The sequence below is a fragment of the Pteropus alecto genome, unplaced genomic scaffold (assembly GCF_000325575.1).
Source record: "Pteropus alecto unplaced genomic scaffold, ASM32557v1 scaffold251, whole genome shotgun sequence".
Classification (NCBI taxonomy): domain Eukaryota; kingdom Metazoa; phylum Chordata; class Mammalia; order Chiroptera; family Pteropodidae; genus Pteropus; species Pteropus alecto.
The window spans coordinates 4289454-4301454 of NW_006431048.1; the positions used below are offsets into that span (position 1 = coordinate 4289454).

General features: G+C 46.3%; 1 protein-coding gene across 1 annotated transcript in view; it reads right to left on the reverse strand.

The window, feature by feature from the left end:
* ITGB5 (integrin subunit beta 5) overlaps positions 1–12001 on the reverse strand; it is a 107244-nt gene that overhangs the window by 22813 nt on the left and 72430 nt on the right. The window contains exon 10 of the mRNA XM_006905580.2: positions 9648–10077. Coding sequence (XP_006905642.1) covers positions 9648–10077 — 430 coding nt within the window. The remainder of the gene's footprint in view (positions 1–9647; positions 10078–12001) is intronic.

Consider the following 12001-nt stretch of genomic DNA (forward strand, 5'->3'; position numbering starts at 1 on the left):
GCTGAAGACAAAGGAGTCCACTCAAAGGATAGCTTTGCCTTTCTGACCTTGCACCTGATTTCTCCATGCTGCTGCCCAGCTGCCAAGCCCTTCTTATTACCACTGCATTTCACATGAGAGGTGAGGAAAGGTCTTGGTCTCTGGCCCAACTCTATCAATCACAGGGAGATCAAGGCAATGAAGGGAAGATGGAAAAAATCCCATGTTCTTTAATGAACTCATCTCTCCAGTTTCAAAGAAGTCTGTAAACAGCTGAGAATGCTGACTCAGAAAAAACAGAAGGCTTGTGGCCAAAAATATAGAGGTATTTTAGATCAACATCTTGAGTCTGGCTAAACCTGTCCGATCCACCTGGCAGGCACTTCTGGGGAAATGTCAACCACATCTGGAGACACATGAGTTCACTACCCTCTTGATCACTGCAACAGGATGACAGGGCTACTATTTTCAACCTAGAAAACTGTCATGTTGTTGTGGTTGGTTAGCACTTGCCATATTCCTCCCTCAGTTGGCCACTGTTCAGAGCCTGGTGCAGCACTTTCAATGGACAGAGTTGGTTTGGAATGTCACACAAGTGGGCCACAGTGAAGCTTAGCTGCCAGGAGCCCAGCTAAGCCACGAGATGGCAGGAAGCAGCCGTCCAGAGAAGAGCACCTGCCGAGGGTTAGGGGAGGTGGGCTTTTTGTGGGTCAGGGCTTTGAGCCAACATCGGTGTGGAGCGTGGCCAACATGCCAGTCTTCTCAGCCACAGCCTCCCCAACATGGGTTGGGTCAGTAAATGTCACATCAATCTCCCGGTAAAATAACAACAACTAAATGAGATCATCATGTCAAGAGTGTTTTATAGGTTAAAATAGACTAATAAAAGTTCGTTTAAGAAAAGTACGTTCAGCATAATCAATGACAATAGCCAAGATACTCACTGAATACTAAGGAGAAACCCTCTGTGCCTTTCATCAAATAATAATCACACGACGGGTACCTCAGCCGGTCCCTTGGTCCACGTGTATCCTTCAGCCTGGTCTGTTGTGTCTAATATATCCCTATGTAACCCAGAGACACTCATTTAGGAAAACAGACACTAAATGTTTCCTAAAATCTTGACTGAAATAAAGATCACTCACTTATTAGGTAAGTCTTGGAGAATGCAGGCTAAATGCTTGGGTGGTGGCAGGGAGGGCTGGACTGGCAATTCAGATATTTGGGAACGGTCTCATGCTAATCGAAATAAGTAAAATTAGGTGAAAACCAGGTCACTATTTATTTGCAAGTTTCTCCTGGTATAAATCTCTAATCAAGAATAGCAAGAAGCTTTAGTCTAGGTTCTGGGCCTCTGTTTTCCCAAATGTAAACAGTCAAAGCAGTAATCCACAGTTGAACTACTGTGTGTGATCAGTGGTATTACATGAGATGCATTATTAGTGCTTGTTCACGATGAGTGCAAAATACTAATAAATTAGCCTCAGTTTGTTTCCAAGAAAACTGTATCAATATAGTAAAAAGAGCATTAAATTATTCGCCTTGCATTACTACATTTGCCTATCGCTAAAGTCCAACGTTGTGATGTCAAATAACATGCCAACCTGGGAAGAACATTTCTTTAGCTTGGGGATGGTGGAGTCACTTGATCAAGACTTTGGGATGAGGGTGGGTGTTGGCTGGGGTGATAGCAGGCCCCCTCCTCCAGGTCAGAGGGCAACAGGCCAGGCTCAAGAAGGCACCCTGGAGAGAAGAATCAAAACTTCCAGCTGGTCAGACTAGCTCAGAGCAACTTCCAGACACCAGGGAGTGGTTGTATCTGGGTGGAGATTCTTAGGTCAATGTTCTGGGAGTCATAGACACTCACCCCGAATGAAATCAGGACTCCATCCAATCCCGCCCCACCCTGACAAAGGCACTGAGCAGCAGAGGGCTGTAATCGATTATGTGTTTCTAAAAATCAAGACGAAACTCAACGTGACAGCTCAACACCCAAGAAATAGAATCAAAGGGGCCTTAGAAATAACTCTTTCAGTCACTGGAGGTCTCCCATAGTTTTCGGTTTAACTAAGAATGAAAAATTTTTTAAACTTATTCAATATATCAAAAAGCTAATACCACCGAAAGCTATACATGACTAATATCTTATTTTTGACATGGTCTTCCTAGGACTTTCCTTTGCTTTTTAAATTTCATTATTTCCTTCACAAGCCAAACTTCATGACCTTAAGGACCAGGCCTGAAGTTCAAAGGCATGTGCAGAGTGCTTATCACAGGGGCTCCTGTTTGTACTCTTCCCTGTCCAATTAGAGAGAGAAGGGCAGTGAGAGCCAAATCTTAGATTACTCTATTTTTCACAATCACTGGTGAATTGTTGCTTAAGATATTTCTAAAAACAGGATCTGAGCGGTGAGCAAAGGCAGTAAGAAGACTTCATTCCCAGAGCTAAGCTCAGAGCAGAGAACAAGGCAGGCTCTCAAAATGCCTTTCCAATGCTCTCTTTCTTGTCTTTAAAGATCTCACGTAAATCTGGAGGGCAAAGGTAGTAGCTCAAATGATTCATATCCTCATTCTTCAATCCCAGGAAGTTTCTGAGAAGTGGAAAATTCCATGGGGCCACAAAAATTTAGAAATTAATTCAAGACTGCAAGACACTCTAACTCTGTATGGCACCGAGTATAACACTTTATGAGGAATGCTCAGTGAGCTCTAGTTAAATGAGAAGAATGCAGCCAGCTACCTGAAATAAGATAACCCTCAGCAGTAGATCACTGTTTCCATATCTGTAGCAGCACTATGATCAGATACTTACTACGCTCTGGCTTTTCCAAAGAGCTTTCTCCAACCACAAGCTACAAGAAGCTCGCTGACGCCAGAGCTGAGCAGCCCACCTCACCTGGTTCACGTGGCTGGTCTGAAAGATGCACTGTTTCCTCACATGACTAAGCCCCTAAATTTTGGCTTCTTTTTGCCTTTCAAGTGGACTTGAGCATCATCTGGATACAGATGGAATTCTTAGAGCATTCCTAACCACAGGATGCCCATTGAGAACTTCTGAAACCAACCTGTTTTGATGTCATGAATGTCTCTGATGCTCATCTCTGTGTAAGAAAGAGTCCTCCAGGGACGGCGTGGGCAGGTAATGACATTCATTCAATACCCCTGGTGGAGAGGCAGCATGCAAGGAGCTTTAGAGTATTATCCTCTTTGATGCTCACAACAACCCTCTAGGATATTTGACACATAAGAAAATCTGTCAGAGAGGGTACCTGAAGAGGCCAAGGTCAAAGAAGCAGAAAAGGGCAGTGACAAGTTTAGAATCCAGATGTGAACATGCACTGGATTCTAAGTTCTCAACCATTCCATTAAATGGTCTTCAATGGAAGTATCTTCACAAATTACAGTTATATCATTACTTGTAATCAGAGTTATTGAAGAATCCTACAGCACAGCAGTCTCCAACCTTTTTGGTACCAGGGACCTGTGCTTCCATGAGAACCTACCTGATGATCTGAGGTAGAGCCAAGGCAGTGATGCTAGCGCTGGGGAGCAGCTGCAAAGACAGATGAAGCTTTGCTTGCTCCCTTGCCACTCACCTCCTGCTGTGTGGCCTGGTTCCTAACAGGCCACAGACCAATACCAGCTGGTGGCCCAGGGATTGGGGACCTCTGCTATAGCAAATTCTGTTCTCAGAGCCACCATATTCTAAATACTCCAAGATAGAATGTGACACTCATGGCCTTTGTTGTCATGTGCACAGTTAGGATTTATATAATATCAGGTAAGGGAAGCTGCTATGTAGGATATGCCTTTGAGAGAGAGGAAAGGGACCCTTTATATAGAAGATTATATATATATATATGTATTCTCATATTTACAAATAGTATCTGGGTAACCATGAACGAACTGAGCAGAGATTGATAATACGTGAAAAACCTAAAGAATTTTCTAGGCTCTCTCACCTGAAGCACACAGTGGTAGCCATCCCACCAAGAGGCCCCTTTCTTGAGAAATTAAATATGTCAGATCTTAATTCATTCAAAAACTACATTTGAGCCCTCTGTCATAGAGCCACATCCAATATGGTCCTGTAACAAATCATTTATTAAATATGCACATTGCAGTAGAGTGACAGAAGGTACAGCTGTGACCGAAGCCCCAGGAAAGGCCACCAGGATGCTGATTCTGAGTGTAAAAATGAATTTGTGAAGAAAATGGTATAAATACGGTGAGAAGTACTTTTATAAACATATCTGAACAACTGCTGCCACAGGAGGTATTTCATTTGGTAAGAATCAAGAAGTCCAGACTAGGCCATAATGTCAGAGACACTTTTAACTGGAGAGGTTTAACAGAACCCTGTGAAGCCTTCTGGAAGCCATTAGCCCAGACCCAAAACTTGTGCTTAGATGCCGGCTCTGGCCATCATGAATCATTTCACTGGTGTCACTCCCCATTTTTTTACGTTCGGGAGAGAACTGCAGATACCCCTTGACCTCTAATTGCCAGCCACATGTTAAAGGATATATACACACACACATACACACACATGCACATGCACATATACCCTCCCCGGCAACATACCTACAACATACATAAATACATACAACATACATTCATAACTGGCCAAATAGCCTGTTAGATGAAGTAAAATATATCAGAAGTTATTTAGATATACTTTTGGGCTCTCGCAGTCATGAGACCAAATGGGTTCTGTTCAAAATTCTCTATCCTGTTTGATTTAAATTGCCTCAGTATCTGAAATCCAAGAAGTAGGCCGACTACTAGCAAATCATTCAACGAACCCCAGTGCAGGCATTTTAAGTACAGAGGCTGTTGAAAGCATCAGGGTTGCAACCGGTTTCCACAGTTTACCATGATGGACTAACTCAAATCCCAGGAAATGCACTTTTTGGGTACAAAGAACAACAAAGTCTGAGCAATATATAATCTTTTATGACATTAAAAACAACAAAACAGACCATGTCCTACTTCTCATATTCTATTAGTAGTGAAATTCTAAAAAGAACAGAAACCTCATCATGGCCCCGTAAAGCTTCCTTTGCACCCGTAGGAATAGCCTGGGTACAGAACCATTCTCAAAGTTATGTTGCCTCTAGAAACGCAATAGCCCTGACCGTACATACATTGCCATGACAGTGTGTCACAAAAGTAATAACAAAGTTGTTCAGTTGCTTCCAGATCTTAGTCTGATCTGCTTCACTGCTAACTTTTATGATGTGTAACCTATTACAAACCTGTAACTGCTTGCTTTTCCCTCTCGGTCCTACCTCTTGGTGGGGGGAGGTGAGGTGAGGACTATAAGCCTCTTACGGACAGAAAGACCAGAGAGAAGTGGAAGGAGTTTCTAGAACAGGGGTCCCCAAGCCCCGGGCCACTGACCAATACCAGTCTGTGGCCTGTTAGGAACCGGGCCACACAGCAGGAGGTGAGCAGTGGGTGAGCCAGCTTCTTCTGAATTTGCAGCCGCTCCCCAGCACTAGCATCACCTCCTCGGCTCCATTTCGGATCATTGGGCATTAGAGTCTCATAGGAGCACCGGTCCCTGGTGCCAAAAAGGTTGGGGACTGCTGTTCTAGAGGACGTCCCCACCAATTCTGGCCTTTGCTCTGCTTCCGCCTCCGTCTGAAGATGGACCACAGCCACTCAGTTCCCTATTGGACAGGCCGTAGGGCAAAGGGGTGAGAAAGACCATGAAAGAATGCTGAAGTCAGCTGCATGTGAGTCTCTGAGTCAGCATCTTCAAGACCAGAGTGGTTATTGGGAAACAGACTTCTCTCCCACAAAAACCCCAAATGCAACAGCAGCCCAAGAGCTCAAAGCCAACACACATAATTCCAGAGTGGGAGCCCCACGCCAACCACGGGTGCCAAGGAATTGGGGGCTGGAACCCCTCACCCACCCACTCTCAGCTGCCTCCTGAACAAGCTACAGCGTTTGAGAGACAACCAACGAAGAGCTGAGCGATACATCAGCGTGCAAGGAGCTGCTGCCTGGACGTGTGATCAAGTCCTGCCTGGAACTGGGCTGGGTTTTAAGTCCTTCCTCGATAATCAAAACAACGGTGACCTCATTCCAGAAACTGCTTTCTCCAGGAAGGCTTGGATAGCTTTACATCTCAACATGTTGTTGCTTTTAGAGTGAAAGGATTGAACAGGCTACTTGGGGATGCGATGCAAAGAAAGTCAAAATGTCCCAATTAACGATGGAGTAAAGTAATTCAACTTCAAATGCTTCTTAGGCTATAATAGTATGTGAAAAAGCAAGATACAAAATTGTATACAGCCACAAACACACACACTAACTTAGAAGGGAAAGTTTAGAAGAAAAAATACTAATCTTTTAAAAGTATGAGTGATGGAATTATGAACAATTTATTTTGTTTCTTTCTACTCTTCAGAACATTCTTGACCTCAGAATATACTCCAGCTACCTAGAGTCATCTTCTTGACTAAGCACGTAGTTTTGGAAGGAATATATGGGAACCAGTGAGGGAGGAAAGAGTTCCTTGCCTGGTTCGTCAGATGGTCCAAATTAATCCTGGTCCACCAAGGAGACAAATGACACAAAATGACCACACATCCATTGACTTCCCTATATTTTTTCAACTTTCCTTTAAAAATGTGTATGGCTTTTCCAATGGTGGAGAAAAAGACACCCCATCTCAGAAATCTGGAGAGTTAGTGACTTGAATAAAACGTGCCTGTGGATGCATTGAGGGCTTCTTGAACCTCCCGTTTCTCCACCCAGGAATGGGAGAGTCTCCCAGTGCCACAGGACTGTATGGAGCGAAGGGAGGAGAGAAGGAGCACTGGGGCGCGGTAGAGCTCAGAAAGGCAACATTCACTCAGAAGAACTGTGGGTTCTACTGAGGCCACTCACACCTCATCTATCACCACCCCCTGTTCATCCCCTTATTCTACCTCCACCCCCCCAACACTGCACCTCTAGTCTCTCTGCTGTGTTCACAGAATCATCAACATCTGAGAGAGGGAGAGGAGGCATCCACCTTGCTCTGGGCCCTGTTTCCGGCCAAGTACCACGCCAGCTCCTGTATCTACATCTTCAATTCTCAAAATAATGCAGAAATGAGGGGTGTTAGGCCATTCTTAAGACAGAAGGACTGTAAGTCCAGGACAGCCCAAGCAGTGGGCTGATAAATTGCAGGGATGGAACTTGCATGTGTCGTCTGACTTGCAAGTCCCTGCTCCCAGGCAAGACAGACGTAAGCAGCCTTCTGAATGAAGACCCATGAGAGGATTATTTCCGACTCTCAAGGGTAAAGGAAAACATTTGCTCATATGTTTAAAAATGAAACATTGCTGAAAGCCAATTACAGACACTGCCAGGCATCTTGGAGCTTTTACGTTGGCTGCTAAAGGGAATGGAAACTCCATCCCACCATGCTAGGACCCCTTATGCAAAGCCCAGAGATTTACAGGGAGAAGGCCGGCCCCTCCCACACATGGAGCAGCATCTGTGGCTTGCAGAGGTGTGTGGCATTCCAGAGGTGTGACTCATAAAGGATATGGTGGTCAGCGGTCCTCCTTTTGTGCCAGGCAATGTGCTAGATGATTTCTACACATCCTCTTATTGCTCACAACAGCTCTATGGCCAAACCGACACAAGCAGCATGTGGTGTTACTGGATTTAGAGCCAGGTCCGCCTGATCCTAAGCACTTTTTCCGCTAACCCAGACAGAACCATCCAGCTAATCCCAATCCATCATCACTTTGACAGAGAAAGAGTGGATCCCTGTCACATGTTCAGCACATCAGATCCTACCTCTTCCACCTACTTTACTCTTCTATGACTTTCGTGTGTCCTGCACTTTCTGGAGCAAAAAGTTTTGAACGTGTTGGTCACACTGCACCCAAGGGTGTACTCATACTTGTCTCACAGTGCGGTTGGCCCCAGGAGGCCTCCCTTGCTAACTCATGTCGGTGCAAACCTCAGCACTTGTTTCTTCCATGGAGGGATGGTTACTCTTCCAACAATGACAGATCATTTGTATGTTCTGATTTGCTGCACATGTGTGTGCTTTATCTTCCCTGCTATACTCTCAATTCCTTTTAAATCAACACTTCCCATTCTCAAGGAAGGAATCCTGGAAACAACAGAATGCGCACATCATGTGCAACAGTATACACAGCAGAAGAAACTACAATCTTGCCTAAAATTGTTCTGTTTACTCTGTTTGCAGGTGGCATGGTGTTAAGTGGAATGACCCTTTGGAGACACGATTTTACAGTTTCTCATCAGAATGTAACTTCCAGAGTTGCCAAATTGTAATTTAATTGGAATCCATGCAAAGTCCTGTGCTTAGATTCAAGAACTTAAATGCTCGAACATAACACAATAAAAACTTGGCTTGGCTACAGTTTATTCAAAAAATTACAAATTTTCAGATTTTGGTAATAAAGTTAAAAAAGAAGCTCAATAGCATAATGTGATTTGTTTAACAGAAAAGAAAAAGAAAAGTGGACATATGTGTTAATGAAAGTGGAACGTGCAGATCACAAGAAGCAAATGTTCAGCTGAGCTCTGGGCCGAGCCCTTGTCATCCAGGAGGACAAACAACATGCTCGATTCTGAGAAGCACACTGAACAAAATGTCAGAGCCCTCAGAGAAGGAAGGAACTTGGTGTCCAGCCTGGACAAGAAAAGAGAACAGAGTAACTTAAAGTTTTCAGATGTTTGACAGGTTGTCATGTGGAAGAGGGAGTCTAGACTATGAACCATTGGATGGAAGTTACTGAGAAACAACATTCTGTAATATAAAAAGAAACTTTCAAACCATATCTGTGGGAGGCAGAATATGCGCCCTGCCAATATGCCCACAGCCTAATTCTAAGAGCCTGTATCTATGTTACTTTACATGGTAAAGGGACTTTGCAGATGTGATTAAGTCAAGGATCTTGAGATGGCGAGACTTTCCTGGATCATTCTTGCGAGTCCAACATAATTGTAAGGCTCCTGACAACAGAAAGGCAGGAATGTCAGAGAAAGCCAAGTGACAGAGGTCTGACTCAGAGAAAGATCTGAGGATGCTAAGCTGCTGGCTTTGAAAATGGAGGAAGGTGCTCCAAGCCAAGGCAAGCAGATGGCTTCTAGAAGCCGGAAAAGGCCAGGGAACCAATTCCCCCCAGAATGGAATGCAGCCTTGGCTGACACGTGGATTTTAGCCAAATAGCATCCATTTCAGACTTTGACTTCCAGAATTGTAATAGAATAAAGTTGCGTTGTTTAAAAACACTAAGTTTGCAGTAATTTGTTAGAGAGGCAATAAGAGAGGAATGTGACGTCTAACAAGGGAATAAGCACTACTAGCCCCAGTGAGCTCCCTGTCCTGGAGGCAGGGAGAAGAGGCAGAACATCTACCTGTCGTGAATGCTGTGCAGGCAAATCCTGGGTGACTCACGACAGATCCTCCAACTCTGATAGTCCACAGTCATGTGGCCGCGCCTCCCCCTGCTTCTGCATTCAACATGCTGGTCCCCACCCCCAGGCCTGGTGGGCAAGACCCGCCCTCCTCTCCCCCCTAGGAGGATGGTGGTAGGAAGTGAAAGGCATGCTTTGAGGGGTGTCCAAACGGAACCTGGGCCTGTACCTGGCTCAGAGTAGAAGTGCTTGCCCGGGGCGCCTACCTGAGCAGAGGACTCCTTTGTTCCTGGCGCAGGAGAAGTTGTCGCACTCACAGAAGGGTCCGTAGATCTTCCCAAACTCGCTCTCGAAGCAAGAGCACTGGTTGCAGCTGCACTCCCCGCGCCCGCTGCACAGGGGCTTGCCCTCCGCCTCCCGGCACAGGTTCTGGTACCCGCTCTGGTTCTCCCCTTCCTGGCACTCACACCTGGTGCCTAGGTGGCTAGGGTTGCACTCACACAGGCCGCAGATGTAAGTCCCATTCCCGCTGCATCTGGGGCTGTCCAGCTCCAGCCCTGTGCTGCAGCCACACTGGCAGTTGTAGGTGACCCCCACCTCCAGGCTGTCTCGGAACCCCACGGGCCGCAGGGTGAACACGTGCTCCATGTGTTTGCCTGGGCAGCTCCGGGCCTCCACCGACACCTCGAAGGACGCCTGGGCACAGAGAAGAGAGGGGACAATGTGGCCACTGCCAGTCAGGGCCTCCCAATCACCCAGGGGCCCAGACCAAGAACAGGTCCTCCGAGGTCCTTGATGGAGAGCTGCAGCTAAATCCACTCTTGTCCACACACACAGGGAGAACCCCCGCCGTCGCCCAGCTGCCCCATTTTACTGAGGAAGAGAATATCCAGGCACGCCAACATTTGGCAACACTGTTTGGTTATTGAATGTTAAAATCTCTTTTAATCCTCACAATCCTGAGGAAATGGGCTTCCACAGAAAGGTAGAAAGGCTCAAGGCTACACAGGTCTTTTTCTCCCCTTTCTTTTCACTTCTATCCTATGCCTTCCATTTTGAAAGTCGTTCATTCAACAAATACTTACTGGGCACTTCCTCTGTGCCAGGCACTACACTAGATGTGCTTCCTGAACTCATGGGTGCTGGGGTCCACAGAGCCCTCTGTAAAAAGGTCTCCTCCCGGCTGGAGACGGGACAAAAGGACACCGGTCCCTCCCAGCGTGCCTGCCTCCTCACAGGGGCTTGCCCTCCCGATTTTTAAAAAGTTATCAGTCACCTAAAAGGATCTGAATGGTCCTCACAGCTGCATCTTTCATAATCAGCCCATGGCCCTGGGGTCATCAAGAAGAGTCATCACTTATAAAACTCCACACATGTGGACAGACTTTTTCTTTTTAAACAAAGCATGTAAAGAAGGCTTACTAACTCCTTCTCATGGGCTGCCTTGGAAGCAGGCGGCGAGATGGACCAAGCTGGCAGATGGCAACACAGGGAAGATGCCTGTTAACCGCCCATTTGGCCGGAATGTGAGGAAAGCGAGGACACTGCTCGGTGTGATTCTCTCAGGAAGTAGAGCAGGACCGTCCACCTTTCCTCCTCCCACTGAGAAAGGAGCCACGTGCGGCTAGAATCATCCAGCAGGGCACTGTGGAAATTCACAGACGGGGAGCGGCCACACCCTGACCAAACGCCGTCCTGAACTGCTTCTCCCCTGAACCGTGGTGCTCCCCAAATAGCCAGAGGCCTGGGCCCACTCCAGAAACTGACTCACAGTGTCTGGCCCAGATGTCTTTATTTTCCAAAAGTCTCCTCAGGTTATTCTGAAGCTCAAAATGGGATAGAAACCACTTTTAGCATTGTATTCTTAATTCCATTATTCGGGTTAGAATAAAGCTGATTTTTAAAAAGTCATCAATAACTTGCTTTACTGGGTACTCTTTAAGTGATAACGTATACTTCTGGGAAACATGGAAAATATTTTTCCTACATTTCTACAAAGCCCTCTCAGTTTGGGATCTTTACTATGAATTCTAAAAGGTCTCTCCTAAGATTCTGTGATATTTAAGGACACCCCAGGATGTGAGACTGAGCAGATGACAGTCCCAGCTCTCTAGGTCGAGACCGTCTTGCTTGGCAGGAAGCCATGGTTCCAGAGGACTCGACAACAGATACCCAAGAGTCAGCGTTAGCCACAGGGCGCCACAGGAGATGCTGTTGGACAGGTGAGCTGAGGACGATGACCAGGAGCCAAGGTCAGAGGACACTGGGAGAACCAAGCCAGCTGCAGACAGTTGGGGCTAGCCTACCCCCATCCTCCATGTCTATGTGGAGGGTGGATGGAAGCAAAGGGAGAGATTGACCGAAGCAAATTTAAGACTGAGTTCCAAAGCCCTGAGGTACAGGTGGGCTCCTGAAGTAAGGAAACAACATGGGGAGCCACCCAGGCACTAAAATCTGCCCTGTGTAAACATACACTAATAGTTACCAGGTGCTGAGCACCTACATGCACTAGGCACTGTGCAGGCACTTCCCCACCCCCACCCCTCAGTATCTCCTTTACAGCTGGGAGGGCAGGGCTGGGCCTGTGCTCTCCTTCCCATGTCACCTCTCAGAAGTAGGG